Here is an 18,936-nt window from a genome sequence, read left to right as displayed (position 1 = left end):
CCAATGAATGTCCAGTCATCTCATGCGGTATCTACTGGCAAATTGCACTGGCATTTGACTGTATTCATTACAGCACCTAATTACATGCTGTCTCAAGCATTCCTCTGATTTGTTCACATATAGCAGAAAGCACTTGAACTTCTTAAACTCTAGCAGATTTTCAGGAGCCTCCTGCTGTAGCTACTGCTTAACTACTTTAGTTAAACTCTAAGAGTCACAGGGCTTGTTTGTAACATAGATGTAACATGTGGTATTTGTGAGATAATATACCTAGAGGATGCTTCTTATCCCATGTGAAGAGGCCAGCCAGCAGTAGCTATTTGGTATAATTCCCTCCATGTCCTCTATAATCTGTTTCTTCTTCCTAAGTGTAGAATTCATGAATATTCAAGCTCAAGCCTAAAGAATTATGAGTTTTTAAAATAAGATACATAGAAATTTGCATGTACCTGTTTGTCTGGAAGAGAGAAAAATAGCTTTTTAATAGAAAAACAAGGCAGTTTAGTAATTACATATTGAATTGAATTTCATAGATTAGGAATTAGGCAGACATGGCAGACATGGTCATGATTCATTTTGAACTGTGAGGAGTCCGGCTTTTCTACGATCCTCTTTCTTTCCATTTCAAATTGCAAAAAATTGAGAATTAGTCAAAGCATAGAACAGAAAACAGTTGGTTCACAATTTTGCATCTACATTCATAGTGCACACTGCTCAGCTGGGGTCACTCCTGGAAGGAGCACTTCTGTGAGCAGGTCAGAACACATGCATCTTCTAGCAAATGGATCACTCAGAAAAGGGAGAGCAAGAAATCAACCATATGTGTCTGGTTCTCCCTCTCAGAGTCATAGTATTAATGCCACACAGACTCCCCAAAGGAGAGCTTGTAAAAATATAGTGACCAGCAAGGCTAAGCTTGTGATTTTCCCTCTGGGTGGAAGAGATCACTTTTAGGAGTCCCCTATGCCCTTTTGGAAACCACACCCTGTCTTGCAAGCCATTTCACTCCCAGCCCTTGCCTCATCCTTTCCGACCAAGTTTCTTCCATTGATTTCAGACTTGTGCATGCCTGTCCTTCTCCCAGCCATGTGCACGGAGCCTTTCCAGTCACACTTTGCTCCATTCTGATCTCCTCACTTCCGAGAGACTCTGACCATCTGACTTCATCATCTTTTCTTTTTTCTCTCTTTCTTGATTACTAGATAACTCTTGACTTTTGGGAACTGTTTTATTTATATTACACTTGTACATAACTGTTTTCAATTAAAAGAAGATGTACTTCAGCTCTTGAATTCACGTGGCTCCATAACCTTCCACATTGCAGGAAGGAACACTGAACCTGAACTCCCTGTCAGGCTGTGTGACCTGGAGGGGAAATAATCAATGCTCTGCAGTGTGCTGTGCTGCTGAACTGTGGAGTGAGGGGGGTTGGCACAGGGCATGCTTTTTGACAGCATTTGCAGGCTGGGAAGGGGTTGCCAGTGTGCAAAGTTGTGGAACATCTCTGCTATCTTACTTCTAGCACTTGCTACTATACTTACCTGAACATGAACTCTCTGAATTGTAGTATTCTTGAAACCAGTATTTTGAATAATGTTTGCCAAAGTCAGTGCCTGCATCTTTACTGAGTGAATATGACTGCATTAATGTATCACTAATTCAGGAAATCATTATGTAGAACCGATGGTAATTTTGTGACAATTGTTATTTACATTAAGATGAAAACTATGAAGGACTTTTTTTTTTTTTTTTTGAGACAGGGTTTCTCTGTGTAACAGTCCTAGCTGTCCTGGAACTCTCTTTGTAGACCAGGCTGGCCTCAAACTCACAAATATCCACCTGCCTCTGCCTCCCAAGTGCTAGGATTAAAGGCATGTGCCACCACTGTCTGGTCCTATGAGGACTCTTAGATCAATAGACTTCTAAATTGAAGATTAGGGCATTAAATGTATGTTCCATTGCACCTGGTATAAGCATATATGCATGTATGCAGATAGTGGTGCCTTACCATAGCTATGAAACTGAGGAGGGTATTCCAGAGAAGCTGAGCTTTCGTACAACAAGTCACTGGGCAGGCACTAGATTTAGAGACATCAGGTGGCAGGTTATGTGTGTGAGTATAACAGCTGGTCTTGCTAGAGGGTAGCATAGTTGAAGCAATGATAGACAGCTTAGGAGCCCAGAATACATAAAATATATGCAGGACTGATAAGAGAAATGGTCAGACATACAGTGGACAGCTAGGGGAAAAGATTTATGCCAATCTAAGGAAACGCAGCGTTCTCTGGAATTCTTATGGAGCACTTTAAATTTTAAGCATAGGTGTGGTAAAATCACACCTGGTCCTTAAAAAAAAAAAAAAAAAAAAAACAGCATAGAAAATAATGAGGTGATATAATATTGGAAGCTAGTGGGAAAATTAGACAGCCACTCAATTATGAGGGCAAGAAATGGGGAACATTTGTTTTCTTGAATAGAATATGTGACTCCCAGCACAGCAAACAAATGAGCATACTCAGCATCATTAATGGCATGCCCTTGTGACTTGAGGAACATAACTCAGCATCATTTAATAGTGTATCCTCGTGACCTGGAACACATTGGGAGTGCTGAGTCTTTCATCCATCCTGCAGGTCCACCCTACCTGGTGGTCATGCAAACACTTGTCTGCTTGAGAGGTGTTAGTGCTGAGAGAGAAAAGAGAGGAAGTATCTGGAATCTGGGGAAACAACCTTTTCTGCCTCCCATGAGTGTCTGCTTACAACAGGAAAGATAGTTGTGGATGTCATGGACTTTCCCATCAGCATTTGTTAAGAACTGTGAATCGTTTGCAGGGCCCCATGCAAATGAAAGTGTACAATCTATTGCTCAAAAATCATTGAGGTTTTAAGACTGTAGCCCCAGAACATTCATTCACTTACAATCTGAACAGCTCAAATGCCTAGGATGCTGTACACAGTCCTTACTGGTTCTCTCTAGTATGTGTTTAGGAAACACCAGGAACAGATTTTGGGTGTTGATTCCTACAAACCATTGCAGTATCCAGTGACCAATGTAATAATACATGTGTTGTTATTGGCCTGAGAACAAAGAAAGACTGGAGAGACTGTGACCTGACAAATGTTCCCTTTGCTGTCTGGCAGTGAGGCAGAGCCTTCCACAACACAGATGACTCAGGCTTCCTGGTTACAAACACTCTGGACCACTTACCTGGACCTTGCCCATGTATAAAGCTTCCTTCCAATTTCTTACCAACAACATTGAATTGACAAGACTAGCTCTCTGTTCAATTTGCTGTGGGTAGACTCAACACAAAGAACCTGGTGTAGCCGGAAGTTTCTCTGGATGAATCTCTCCCACCCACAGTCCTGCAACCCCTTATAAAATAATCACTCAGAGGCTTATATTAATTGGAAAATTGTATGGCCTATGGCTCAGGCTTCTTGGTAGCTAGCTTTTACAACTTAATGTAACCCATTCCTACTAATTTTGTTTTGCCACGTGGCTTTGTGGAGTTACTTGTTTTCTCACATCTTGTTTCTTCTTCTTCTTCTTCTTCTTCTTCTTCTTCTTCTTCTTCTTCTTCTTCTTTTCTCTCTCTCTCTCTCTCTCTCTCTCTCTCTCTCTCTCTCTCTCTCTTTCTCTCTCTCTCATTTCCCACCTAGCTCCATTCTGCCCTGCCATAGGCCAAAGCCTCTTATATATTAACCAATGGGAGCAACACATATTCACAGCAACAGAAAGACATCCCACAGCAATCTGGTAAATGTCTTGCTTGGAGGTTAACTTGCTTTCTCTTTTAAGGGTGATATTGTCTATCCTGAAAGGTGATGATCTGCCCTGTCTCTAGGGAAGCATAGGAATTAATTAAATGGAGCAATAGGAAATAAATGCAACACGTGTGGACCTGTCCATCAGCTTACCATGTTGTTTGCTCACTAGATACTAGGCCCTAAACTAACTACTTCAACCCACAGCACAGCTTGAGTCCTCCTCTGAAATGCTGCAGACTTGCAGCATTTTTGGTTTGGAAGATTTCTTTTGACTTGGGAATGTTTGCAGAATCATCACAATAGATCTTGAACTAGGAGCTGAGCAGACAGGGTATTCATTTTTATTGTGTACACACAGCTCAAAAGTTACTTTAAATGGTGTCCTTAGAGATCGTGTACATAAGTCGAGGTGTGTGGGGTGTAATTCCCCACTTGTGACATCACCTCAGTGCTCACAAACTTTCACATTTTCATGTGACAGAAATGAAGCCTGTACCTAATTATGCTTCAAAGCCTCATTAGTGAGATATTTCTTCCCTTTGAGGCACTGAAAGGTATTTCCCAAAGTTCTAATTCTAAGAACTTATATTATGATGTCAAGTCTGAGCCAAAAGCAAAACACCAAAAGCAAACAAGCAAACAAACAAAATACAACAATTTCAAATGCCAATACTTCATGTAGTGGCTTAAAAAATAACAAAAATTCAAGAACCTATAAAAACACACCATATGCATAAATGTGTCAAGAGTCTTTGTTTATCTTTTGATAAAGTCAGTGGTAGAAAATGAAGACATCAATGCTTGGATTTCAGAGTTATTTCTTTTAACCTACCCTACTACTGTCCTCCAAACAGAAACTGTAGTCCAAGGACGAATGTTTAAGGTCCGTGCTACACTTGGGTCCTTGCACTGAGTAGACCAGTTTGAATACATATACACTTTCTGAAAGGGGCATTGAGAAACCAGGATTTATGGAGCTGAGCCACAGTGCCTGATGGTGTATTTGAACACAGCATGCTTCATCACAGCAAATGGTCAAGCAACCCACTTCACTCTCCTGTGAGGAAAATGGATGAAGAGAGAGGGCCAAGTGATACAGAACTTCCAGCTTCCTGTGCCTCTTTGAGTTACATTTTCCTTCTTCTGTGACCCTGAAGCATCACCTGGATGCCATCTGTCCTCCAGCCTTTAATACAATCTTACACGTAAATAGCAGCCCTTCTGCCCTTCAGGATATAAAGCATTAACAGAATAAGGCAGGGTGAATTATTGTAAACAGTTTTCCTAATGTATACTCTAGTATTCCTGGTTGATGATGACAGAGTCTTGAGCTTCTGTTGCAGAGGGCATCTGTGCCCTCAGAGGCTGTTTGTATGCACACAACATGGTGTTTTGGTCTTAATGCTGATGGAGTACAGCACATTACGAAGCCTGTAGCAGCCATTCACTCATTACCTCATCATCTAAAATGAAAAGAGGTCAAGATGGGGCCAGGGGATGGATAAATCCCTGTCATATCAGCACATGTCGGCAAGAAGAAAGAACAAATGAATCTCATCAATATAAATGATATTGTTAACCCCCTTGTTTATAGTACACATGTCTAATTATACCCATTGCAATGTACTCTGCTGGAGGGCAGGTTGCAGTTTAAGATGTGTTAAAAGTGGTGATGATTTACTCAATGCTTTGTCCCCCTGATGCTTGGTTAAGTACACTGCATGTTTGTTTTCCTGTTTTACATGTTGACTGAATAGAGGACTTTGCAGTAATTGTACAAACTCAACTGTTCTCTCAGCCTGAAATTTTTTTCTTGTTAATATAACAATTAGAGCCCGGGGCCGCCCCCGCATGAACAGACATTCTGATTTAACTATGTTGCCTGGAGGAAATAGAGATGTGGAAAAACATCTCCTGAGATTCTGATATACAGTCAGGCTTTGCTTGAAGACTATGTGAGTTTAGTAGACCTTGAGATCAGACATGGATGACTTGAAGGATGACAGAGACTGAGCTCAAAGAATGTCCCTGTTGGATAAGATACACACCTTAAACTGTAGATATTTTAATAACAGCAGTGTTGTTCTTGTGGGATTCCTAACTATGGGAGTGGGGGTGTCTCTGACTCTTTCACCTGCTCTTGAGACCTGTTTCCTCCTCCTGGGTTGCCTAGTCCAGCCTTGATATGAGGGTTTGTGCCTAGTCTTATTATAACTTGTTTTACCATGTTCAGTTGATATCCCTAGGAGGCCTGCTGTTTTCTGAAGAGAAACAGTGGAGGAGTGGATCTAGGGGAGAGGGAAGATGGGGGAAGACTGGAAGGAGTGGAGGGAGAGGAAACTGTGGTCAGGATGTATTGTATGAGAGAGGAATAATTTTTTTTAAAGGAAAAGCAGGAGTGGTCAGATATAGGAAGGAGAAGAAAATGGAGAAAATCTCTGGAAGTTTAAAATTATTGTTTAGGCTTTAGCAAGTGTATGGCACTTACTAAAGAGAGAAAATGTTTATTTGTCTTGACTCTTATGCTGCATAGTTTATGCAAATATAAGCATGAATTGCTCCCTCTGAAGTATGTGTGAAAGGCTTAGACAGAAGGCATTTTAAGTTTACCTGATTTTGTTTTTTTTTTTTTTTTCACCATTGCAAGATGCTTTAAATCCCATTTAATCAGGCATTCCTAACTGCTGCCCTGTGAATTGGCTAGACAGTATTACCCACCCAGGACCAGGAAGAAAACTGAAGCTCTAAGATGTTAAGTGCATTGCCCAAGGTCATTTAGCTGCTCAGTAATGAGCTGGGATTAGACACCCCCGCCCAGAGGTCTTGTCTGCTGCCAGTTCCATCGAGTTTGCATTTCTGTTGCAAGGTGAAGGAGGATTATGAAAATTTAAGAGTATAGAATACATATTTTTCCAGGCAGTTTTTCAAAGTGAAAGAAATAGATGGGTATGCTAGAGTCTGTTTCCAACATTCCTAGAAAGTTCGGCAGGAGAGTTTGGCAATCTTGCTTAATTTCACTCGTGTCTAGATGGGTTCTTGGGCTTCCTGAAGTTCTTCAAGGCTGTGTGTGCTTGATGGACCTCCTCTGCATACATGGCACCAAGGTGGATATGGAGGCACTATATGAAAAACTTTCTCTTTGTAGCTCTTTCAGTACAGCGCTTTTTAAAAAAAAAACCTCTTATGCTTCCATTTCTTCTTGAACAAAGTGTGAGAATGTAAGGCTGGTAGCCTTTGGAAAATGCAGTTTAGATGATCACTTCTGAACTCATATAAAACTTCTCATAAAGAGTCTTTCCATTATTACCTATCCCCAGAGTTTCACTTCTGCTATATAAGGAGATTTCATAATGCATGTATATACATTCCAGTTTCTCACACAGAACCCAGCTGCCTGACCCACAGACAGCCAACGCCTGATAAATATTTATCATCAATGGCAGCATTGCAAGCATCCTGATACTCTATTACTCAAGTAGGAGATAGGCTGGCACTAAATCCCTATTTCTGTTCATTGTCTATAAAAAAAAAAAAGCTAACCCTGACTCTATCCAAGAGCTGTGAAGAAACTGGAGAGAGACATTCTCTTGTGTATAATGAATCACTAGAGAGAATATACTTTGAGTGTGATATAATGAGGAGGCTTGGGCTGCCTTACCTCGGACTACAGTCTTTGTCTGCAACCTTGACTTGGAGAATGAGCTTCTTTCCTTCATACTCATGCACTGTATTGGTGGGGTATAGATTCTCTTTCATGTGCAGCATTTATTTGTGACATTTCTGTCATTATCACACATCTAAAGTGTCATTGGGCTGCTCTTCTGAGGAGGGAATACACTTCCATTTCCACTTAATTTTTAATTTAATGATTCATGAAAAAGAATTCTAGTCTAGGGACATCAAATAGTACTCACTACATGGGTGAGCTGTTACGTCAAGTAAAATTTGGTGACAAAACATTTTAAAAAGGCTAGTGACCAGATCAAGTAGATAATTTTTGGAACAACTATATTGCCTGTCATTTACACACTCTCAAAATGAAATCCTGGGCTTCAGGAGAACCAAAATCTCATATTTTTCTTATATTCAAATAGGTAGCACAGGTGATGGTGTTAGGCTAAGTGGTCAAAATGTTTATGCAAACTTGTAAGGGTGAACCCACAAGCTATCACGATTTAAGTCATGATAGCAACATTAACTAGGTCTTCTCCACACAAATATGGCATCTAATATCCCCTTTCTTCCTCTTCATTGTTAAGAGAAGACTTCACTCCCCAGAAACATGAGGTCAGAGACGTTATTCATGGTCTCTCTTGTAAGCACACAAGATGGAATAAAAGAATAGCTTCTCATCACCTTTTAGAAAATTAGAGCTGATTCAGTTATTGGCATGTTTTACTTAGTTTTTTTTTCTTCTTACCCTCTTTCATGAACTAAAATTACACTAGAAAAAGTTACCATCCTGGGCAGTGTGCAAATGCCTTATATGCGATATCTCATCAATAAAGAACAAGAAATGTCTTTGTCCAGTTGTATACTTGGAAGTTGCAGTTAAAGGAAATTCCTGAATTCTAATAGCTGCTGAAGTTGCAGAGGAAGGTATAGCTGTCCCTATGAGGTAGTTAATGCATAACTACTTATAAAATATGAATCCCAAAATATCAGTGGAATCATGGTTTTACTTCTGTATGGTTAAAGAAAAGTTACTAGCATATTTCTTTCTTGGAATGGCACACTGCCTCTGTGACACTGAGTAGACTGAGAAGGAGAGGTTCCAGGTGGTGTGCTTAGAGGAGCATCACTCTGTCATGAAGCATGTTGCACTGTTGAGGGCTAGCAACAGTGGGGACATTTAGGAGACAACAGGGAGCTTTGGATGTTATCTGGAAAATCAGAATAATGCAGGTGGTATTGCAATAATTATCCCATATTGCTAATGTCCAAACATCCTGTTTTGTTTTGTTTTTGGTATATCCACTGGTCTCTGGGAGCCTCTCACCATGTGGCTTCATCTCCAACCACCATGGGTCTCATATCTTCATCCCTGTTCTGTCATGCATGTTCACCATCTGCACTGGCATGTTCAATCAGTGATAAACTTAGTATCTATGCTTTACTCTTACTCCAAAACTCTAATTGAATATCATCCAGCATCTGGTCTCAACACTCATGGCATTTAATTCAGTGTGATGTATTCCAGTTTACTTAGATGCAAAATGCCACAGGTCATTTTTACATATGTATTTTGTCTGCTTTGACTACCATTGTGCTGGGAAATGGTGGTATAGGCACCTATAGTGACCCTAGAAATATCCCTTAGTGCTTGGAGTCCACGTACATATTTTCTATGTTAAATATAATTCTTGATCTTTAAATTATCATCTTTTCTAAATGTTACTTCTTTCTACTATAATTAATAACTTAATTATCCCTCATGACTTAGTGATGATAGAATATGCATAAATCAAAACTGAATTCAAGTGAATTGTTTGTTAGCCATAATCATTCTTAAGTAATTGTTTATGTTTCTAAATGAGTATTCTAACTTATTGTTATTTTTCATAGGCCTAATGAGGTGGGGAATATCACTCACATTACTGACATTTAAGTCTTCTGCAGATATGTTAGCAATAAAAGAACTGCTTGAAAGAAAACAGGGATCCATCCATGAGTTGTGATTAGAAATCTTCCCTCTGAAATATTCCCTTTTAATGGAAAGTTCATAGACTTTAATGTCTGTGTAACACAGTCTAATTGTATAAAAAGTTATTTTGAGAAAATGCTTCCTTCTTCCACTGTCCATTTCTTATCTGCAAAATGAGAACAATTATAATAATAATGATAGTATTAATAATAATAATCTCAGGAGATATAATAAATATGGCACTATACACAAAATACTCAGAGTGCACTGATGTTAAGCTGATGGACAGTTCTTGTAAGTCTCTTGTTTTATATGTATAAATACTCTCCAAGTATCTTCTGTCTGCAAGCCACCATATCTGCTTCCACACCTCCTTCCCATAAGTCATCTTTCTTTGTAGTCAGTGGAGAAGGAAGACTTCATTTAGTGTCATTCTGTGAATGTATCCTCAGTTTGGCTTACCTTGTCTTGCCTGGCTTCGCAGCATGGATGGAGACTGTCAAAAGCATTCCCTTTCCTTGTTTTTCTTGAATTACTACAAACTCATTAACTTGAAACTGATTTCCACATGGAGGTGTGATAATAGTTTTTATAGCACCATTCTGGCTGTGCACACTGCCTGTCCTTGTCTTTGGCACAGGATCACTGTATCAAATCCACTGTTCATGACAGATTTATAGAAAACCCTTCAGAACTGGCTGATCACTATGACCATCCAAGAAGAAAGACATGCACACAGAACTTAATGGATGTTCTACACATGCTGGTATGGTTTCCATTTCTCAGACTCATTAATTCTATGTCCCTCTTCAAAGTCATGTACATTTCCCCTTCAGTTATATAAAGTGACCATTGCTTACCTCTCTATAAAAATTTTACCTGTATGCTAATTGATTATTTTTTTAGCATAGAATCCATTTTTTCCAACCTCCATCAGAATAACCACTGGACACCGCTAGCAGTGTAACTCTTAAACACAGCCTTTGAACAATTCAATCTGGAGTCACACCATCAAGGCAGAGTGCATGTGCATGTGTGTCTGTGTGTGTCTGTGTCTGTGTCTGTATGTGAATATTGTGTGTACATGGTGTGGGAGTAGAAATGAAGTTCATTAAGTTCCACCATAGGTCTAGTCTTCGTTGGGAGTTCTCTCTCCCTCTCTCCCTCCCTCCCTTCCTCCCTGCTCCCTCCTGAATCAGTGCTTTCATTAGGGTTGTTTACATGGTCATGAGTGAAGGGGTTATAGACAGGAGCATGAGCAAATTACTAGTAAGTATATCATGGAAGCCAATGTCTTTCTTCTCCCTGTAACTAACTATTAAATGCCTATACATCCCCAGGGAAGGGACAGTCCTTTCTCAACAATTATTAACTGCCTTCTCAATGCTGTATGACAGCATCATTCATTTCTTCTCATTATCCTTGATATTTATTTAAAGTCTCCTAAGATAATATATGAATATCATACATGCAAATTCACACTCATGTGTAAATTCTAGCTAAATAATAATTTTCAGAATAAGCACAATGAAGCTGGAATTGATTGGGAGTGGGTGGAGAGACTTTCTCCTAAAGGCATAATTATTTACAAAGGCTGTCTACAACCAAATGAAGATACTGTGATCTTGAAGCAATGTTTCTGTGACAGTTTGCTTTATATGTTGCTATTTCTACACTCCTTCACAAGCTGCCTAGGAGGGATGATCATATCATTTGCTCTGTTTGATGGCAGCATCTCTTGGAACTTTGGCATTCCGTGGTAAGAAACAAGTCTGTCATATGGGCAACTGAGGAAAAATTCATGAACAGAGATTTTCCATGGAATAGACTATGTTATCATGAACTAACAAGGGGTTATGGTTTAGAGCCAGGCCAGTGACATTCGGGAGACTAAACATTGATACTGGAGGATGCAATTAATGGAACCAACTGGCCACAACCAGAGACAAGTGCCAACAAGGATCTGTAAGGATGTTGGCTCACAGTGGGAGGCAGAGGGGGCAACAGGAGGGAGACTCAGAGGAAGGTATCTAGTTGAGTAATCATTATGATCTTTTTTCTCCTGTCCCCTTTTTATTTTCTCCCATGGGTGACCATCTTTCCATCAGACAAACTTCAAATGAGCCAGTGTGCAAGGGGGCTGATGGCATCCAGGCATGGTTAGTTCCTTCTCTGTGTATACAGCAGGTTATACAGGGACAACATGGAGTCTGGAGAGCACATGGTGAAGATCCTATATATCTCTTCTTCTGGCTCGAGATCAGGACATGTGCAAGTGCTAAGCACCCCCTTCCTTCTGAAGATCTCACAAAAGACAGGAACAGATTTGTAAAATAAACAGTTATTTCTAGGAATGAAAGGAAAGGATTGCCCTTAGATAGGAGATCAAAACACATGTTTAGGAAACAGAAATGACTTGGCAGAGAGTGTGGAAGTAAGAAACTGAGCACACAGCATGTGGAGCTCTGACCTGACTATTGTGAACTATTGTGACTATTGTGGTCATTGGGAAGAAAAGCCACAGAGTCAGGAGGACTGCAGAGCAGTGGAGACTGGACAAACAAGAGACAGGAGTGAGGAGTAAGACTGAAAACAACTGCTGGTGACCGAGTGGCTAAAGAAACCACAGAGGCATAAAACTATCTAAGCAATTACAAGAAGATTGAAAATCAGTGAAAGGTAAATTCCCAGCAATTATAGCAGATGGTCATCAAGTAACTTTAAAGGTTGTGCATCAAGAAGTAATGACAAAAGCATATGATTTGGAAGAAGCCACAAATCAAGTATGGAAACAGAACAGTTAAAAATGTTCCTTTTAAAAAGGGAGGCAGAGGTAGGAAAGCTGTTGTGGGTCAGTTGCTCTTCTCTGTAAGTCTTCTTGTATTGATGGTTTTTTAAAGATCCATGTGCACACATAATTGCCACAGATGCTCTTTTTCTTCTTTTGTTTTTGCTCCATTTAGTTTACTGGCCTTCTAGAAATTAACTTATTAACATGGTTAGGTCCATTACCTGTCCCATATCTACCAGTTAATCCCTTTGTGTCCTGCACATCCCTCTTCTCCATTCTTTGTTCCTCTCCTAAGCTTGGCCCCTCTCTCAACTCCTCCCCACTCCTATACACACATACATTCTCACTGGATGCACAGTGGCTTCCTCTGTAAATTCCTTTGCTCTTTTCCATCTCAGTCTTTTCTCAAACTTTTTCCTTGACCTGAAATGGTTTTGTCCTTTGCACTTTAATTTTGCTGTGGAGCCTTCCAGGCTTAGAATAAAATCTGTGCTTTGCATGAGCCACCTTTGGTTTCTTCAGGCAAAAAACAAATGCTAGCTGTCTCTGACCCTGCTCACACTGCCGGTGTCTTTACCAGGATTAGATCTGCCTCCTTCTCTTCCTGTTTCCTCCTTCCAGTCCTGTAACACTGGAATTTTAGTTGCAAATCTAGTACGGGTAGTATATCCTGAATATAGTAATTGAAATAATTTCTAAATACTGCAACGTAATTGACAATTGTTGTTGAGCTGAAGATAGTGCACTGACATGTCCATGTCTTTGTGTTGATGTGCCTACTGATACCTCTCAGCAAAAGTTTGAAATCAGCAATCTTCTGCTCCCTTTCAGTTGTACTGTCTTTCCCAAACAGATTGATCATGAAAACTATGTATCAATCAGTAATTTGGACACTATTAATTTTAATAAAAGACTTCCTATCTCATAAAGCAGCAAACTGTAAGGAGGAACTTCAGATTGAAAAAGATACATAATGAAACTCCAGGCCCTTTAGCTGCTCTCTGAGCTGAAGAAGGGAATATGAACCCCAGTCCTTGATATGGTGTCTGCATGGCATTTGAAGTGCAGGGTATCACTAATTACAGGACATTTGGAGCTGAAGAGATGGCCCAACTAAGAGCACTTGCTGCTCTTGTGCAGGACCAGGGTTTGCTTATCAGTACACACATGGCAGCTCACTGCTTCCTGCGACTCTAGAGCTAGAGGTCAAATGCCCTTTTCTGCCCTTCCCAGAAATCAGGTAGTCACTTGGTTTGTAGACATACATGCAGAAAAATACTCATACACACACAAAAATAAAAATAATACAAATCTTCTTTTAAAAGCTGTTTGACTTAAAATGCACTAGGACAGTAGAAAGCCATGCTTGCACATCAGAATACACAGGTTTGCAATGACATTTGAATTTACCTTGCCTCCATGTAGAGCTTCTCTCCCACAGGAGGGAGAATGGGCACCAGTTCCCAGCATATGTTGCTCCTGTCTCAGCTTGCTCTTACAAATATGCTTAACTATTTTTTTACTTTCCATCCAGTTACTACCTGGATTTGATCTGTGTTGAGGTAACTAACAGGGACTATAATTTTTATTTCTAATTTCCTTCAGGAAATACCACAATAAAACAGTCTCGATACAGGATTATCATCCAGGAAGCAGCCAATGGAGGCCAAGAGTGCCCAGACACCTTATTTGAAGAGAGAGAATGTGAAGATATCTCATTGTGTCCTACATACAGGTAATTGGTTACTTTTGAATTATCATTAGTCTTGAGCATAATTGTATAATATTTTCTTTCATATATGTTGCTTAGTGAATTTTTTTAAGTTGTAACATTTTATACCTTTCAAATATTCAGTAATTTTCTTCTCTTTACTAGAATGTATTCAGAAGGAATAAAGAACATGAATACCTAATTAACAGAAGAGTAAAACTGGAGCATAATTGTCTATAAGTGAGCTACTGGAATGCTGCCTCTTCTGCAATCAGCTTTCTAGATAATGATCCAAAAAGAGACATGATGAGCTTTTCATCTGGAACACACACACACACATATACAAACAAATACATATGACATGTACACACACAGATACAAACACATATAGATACATACATTCATACACAAACATATATAAATATGCACACACAAACACATATTACACACACATAGATACAAACACAGACAGATACAAACAATCATATACAAACACTTATAAACATACACACATATAGACACATACAAATATGCACACACAAACAAAAGTATAGGCACATATACATACAGCATCATTTAGAAACACACATACATATACACACAAACACATATAAGCATATATACATATACATATACACTCATATGTAGACTTGCATACACACAAACATACACACATGCACATACACATTTAAACTTATACACATACAAACACATGGACCCAGACATACAGACACACAGACACATCCACATGCAGATGCAGACACACATACAAAATGACACATATAGACACATATTCATTTATATAGGAATACACAAAACCACATATATACACACACAACCAGGCACACATAGAGACATACATAAACATCCACAAATACCTTACAAACACGTACACATGTCCACACAATATATACACACAACTACTTATATACATAGACATATTAACACAGAGACACATATACACACATATCCAAATAGGTATACACACATATATATGCATATACAGGCAGACAGACACAGGCTGGCACATAGACATACACATGCAAACACAATACAAATACATACAAAACACTACCACACCATAAGGTATCATAGTAATCCTGCTGTTCTCATCTGAGAACTTTCTTTTTTTTTTTTTTTTTTTTTTGGTTTTTCAAGACAGGGTTTCTCTGTGTAGCTTTGTGCCTTTCCTGGAACTTGCTTTGGAGACCAGGCTGGCCTCAAACTCACAGAGATCCACCTGCCTCTCCCTCCTGAGTGCTGGGATTAAAGGCGTGCACCACCACCACCTGGCCTCATCTGAGAACTTTCAACAAGCCATTAAAAAACTAAGCTGGGCATGGTGCACACACCCATGACCTGGCTCCTGGGAGGCTGATGCAAGAGGATCATAAATTCAAGACTATCCTGGGATATATATGTTGTATGATATTTTATATGTTTTCTGGCAAATACAGCTTGCCTGGAGATGAGAGAGCAGAGATAGCCACTAGTTAACCCTAGAGACCAGGCTGTGGTGGCTCACACCTCTAATCTCAGCACTTGAGAGGTGGAAACAGAATCTGGCCTGTTGTCTGAGGATTCATGGAGGTGAGAAGTTCCTGGTGGCTGCTACTCTGCTTCCCTGACCTTTCAGGTTTCACTTCCATATCTGACTTCTGTAGCTGGAAATTTTCCTGTGCCCTGTCTAGTCCCACAGCCACTCAGACCCAAGTAGACACACAGAGGCTTATATCAATTATTAATTGCATGGCCATGGCCTATGGCTCAATTTTCTTGCTAGATAACTCTTATAACTAAACTCAGCCCATCTCTATTAATCTATATGGCACCACGTGTTCCATGGCTTTACCTGTGTGCCATTACATGCTGCTCCCTGGACGGCAGGATGGCATCTCCTCCACCTCTGCCTTTCTTCTTCCTGTCTTCTCCTGGATCCCCAACCTGCCACTAAGCTGCCTTGCCATAGGGCAAACAGCTTTATTTATCAACCAATCTGAGTAACACATATTCACAGCATACAGAAAGACATCCCACAGCACTTTCCCTTTTTTATTGAATCAAAAAGGAAGGTTTTAACTTTAACATAGTAAAATTACATATAACAAAGCAGTTATTAAGCAAAATTATAGTTACAGTATCTAATCGATTCATACTTGGCAAAATTAAAGAAAATATTTTATCACCTGTCCTATATTTCTAAGTTTCATATCTAACTTATCTTTTATCATAACCAAGAAAACTATAATTATAACTATTTAGTCTTCAACTCCACCAAAGACCTCGGAAGGATATAATATTACCTAAGAAAAAGAAAATTGCATTGTAAGAAACTTCCAAAATTCTGGAAATATCAGAGACAGCTGGCTACCTGGACAGCCATCCAAAGTTTCTCTGTAACATTGGGGCATCCATATTCATCCAATAGGCCTGGAGTTTTTTAGTCACTTCTCCCTGTGTCCTGCAGAATGCCTGGCACTCTCCTCTGTGAGGCAGGAACCTGAAGGACCATCTCGCCTTGTTTTGGCAGAATTTAGTGGTCATTTTTCCATAGGTCCTGCATGTCCAGTCGATACAACGTTTTTGTCAAGCAGTACAGGCAAGAAACTTTTCTTGCCCAAATGTCTATTTTTGCCATTAAGAAGATAAACTTCATATGGAGTGTCTTCAATGCCCATCTTCCTCTTTGAGGTAAATTGGTGCTGCCAGGAGCATATGTGTCTCATTGTCCAAAAAGTCTAAGTTTTTAAAACATTTTAAATGCCATATTCTGTAGGTCTCTGAAGTGTTTGAAGATTACCTACCTAATTAAATTATATCTATATATACCTAGAAAACTTAACTAACATGACTATAAGTTTGACTATCATAGAATACTAAATATTAATCTGTATTTCTTAATTATCCATTACAATTTAAATGAGTTACGTTAAACATAATACCTTGAGAGTAGAAATATATATACAGTATACAAAATTAACTTTAAATTTGTATCAATAACCTAAAATCCATAGCAATGTAAAACATTTTAAACAAGTTGTTACTCTTTATCCTATCATATCTATAATATCCCTTTTCTTCTTTAGAAAGAGATTGCATTTATAATCAACCCTCTTTAAATAAAAATAAACATTTATAAACAGTATTTTGGGAATTTGGGTATAGCTTCTCATACTACTTCCTGCTGGATGGGGGCACTGGAAATCTTATGGAGATCCTGAGAAAAATAATAATTATTGTCAAGTTCTGACTGGAGTAGTCTGTAATGCTGCATTGTCTGAGCCAGTTGCCTCAAAGGTGTTTTGGATGTTGAATCATCTGGGCCATCATGTCACTGAAGACCTTTCAGGTGGTCTTGGCTGATCAAACCATATTAGCCTGGAAACAATCCACAGGTGTGCTCATCTTCTGTGGAAACAAAAGCAGAACCTCTTTTCCAAAGCAATGTATCCTTAGACATAAACTTTGAAGTCACAATAACTTTAATATATATATATATATATATATATATATATATATATATATATATATATATATATATAGGCTTAACTTAGCAGCCTTTGCAATTAAATGTCTTTCTGCAGTTAAAAATCACAAAGACAATATAATCCAGACTCTGTGTAATTTCCATCTTTATGTGGCTTATGTTTTATATTACTTTTACTGTCTCTTTAAAGACATTATTTTTTTAAATTATTTCTTTATATAACTGTCTATCCTCCTTTTCCTCTCTCTTCAAAGCCTACTTGTATTTTTACACACATTGTAAGCCATTTAGAGGTTTATTCCATCTGAATCTGCCTTACTCTGAATCTATGATCCTTCTCTGAACAGAAGAGATTTTAAACTACATGTTTAGGACTGAAGCAGCAGCCTTGCTGCTGACTCTGCCCATTTCAGCTTTTCAACAGGGCAGAGTTAATTCACCTCTAGCTCTGGGAGCCATTCTCTCTGCTGACTCTGAGAGGCAGTGGATCCATGCCTCCATCCAGCAGCATGTAACCCAGAAAACTTATTATTATTATTTTTTGGTCTGTACTAGCAAAAGCTAAATCTACCACACAGCATACTACACGTCTTGGAGATGCCTCTGTGTGCCTTGGCGGAAATCCACCAAGCTGCAGGTCAAACCTGCAGGCTGCAGCTGGCCTGAGAGACACACTAGGAAGCTGGTTTTAGCTCCATTTTAGAATCTTTTCTTAAGTTCTCTCAAGTTTTAGGTGGAAAGTCGAGCCAACACATTGGGTAGCCAAATGTAGCTGGAAGTTTTCCTGTGTCTCACCCAGTCCTGTAGCTGCTCAGACCCAAGTAAACACACAGAGGCTTATATCAATTATTAATTGCATGGCCATGGCCTATGGCTCAATTTTCTTGCTAGCTAGCTCTTGTAACTAAACTCAGCCCATCTCTCTTAACCTATATGGCACCACGTGTTCTGTGGCTTTACCTGTGTGCCATTACATGCTGCTCCCTGGACAGCGGGATGGCATCTCCTCCACCTCTGTCTTTTTTTTTTTTTTTCATTTTCTTTTTTTATAATTTATTTTACTTTATTTTTTATGTGTATTTGTGTGAGGGTGTCAGGTCCCCTCGAACTGGATTTACAGATGGTTTTGAGCTGCCATGTGGGGGCTGGGAACTGAACCTGCATCTTCTGGAAGAACAGCCAGTGCTCTTAACTGCTGAGCCATCTCTCCAGCACCCCTCTGCACCTGTCTTTCTTCTTCCTGTCTCTCTCCTAGATTTCCTACTTGCCTCTAAGCTGCCTTGCTATAGGCCAAACAACTTTATTTATCTACTAATCAGAGCAACAATTATTTACAGCATACAGAAAGACATCCTACAGCAGACTCCTGGTTTTTATTTAATAAGACTAAATAGATTCACACTTTATCTTATTAGGATTGTGCTTCACACACACACACACACACACACACATATACATACATACATACATATGTGCATATATATTCCCGTACAGTATATATATATACATATATGTGTGTATATACATTCC

General features: G+C 39.2%; 1 protein-coding gene across 2 annotated transcripts in view; it reads left to right on the top strand.

Moving 5' to 3' along the window:
* The window catches only part of Thsd7b (thrombospondin type 1 domain containing 7B), an 837,148-nt gene that overhangs the window by 484,995 nt on the left and 333,217 nt on the right, over positions 1-18,936 (top strand). For both annotated transcript variants that reach the window (XM_036202865.1, XM_036202864.1), the window contains exon 11: positions 13,814-13,943. In XM_036202865.1, coding sequence (XP_036058758.1) covers positions 13,814-13,943 — 130 coding nt within the window. The remainder of the gene's footprint in view (positions 1-13,813; positions 13,944-18,936) is intronic.

The sequence above is a fragment of the Onychomys torridus genome, chromosome 11 (genome assembly GCF_903995425.1).
Source record: "Onychomys torridus chromosome 11, mOncTor1.1, whole genome shotgun sequence".
Lineage (NCBI taxonomy): Eukaryota > Metazoa > Chordata > Mammalia > Rodentia > Cricetidae > Onychomys > Onychomys torridus.
Note: the sequence above shows the minus strand (reverse complement) of the source record. Positions and strands in the feature narration are given on the sequence as shown.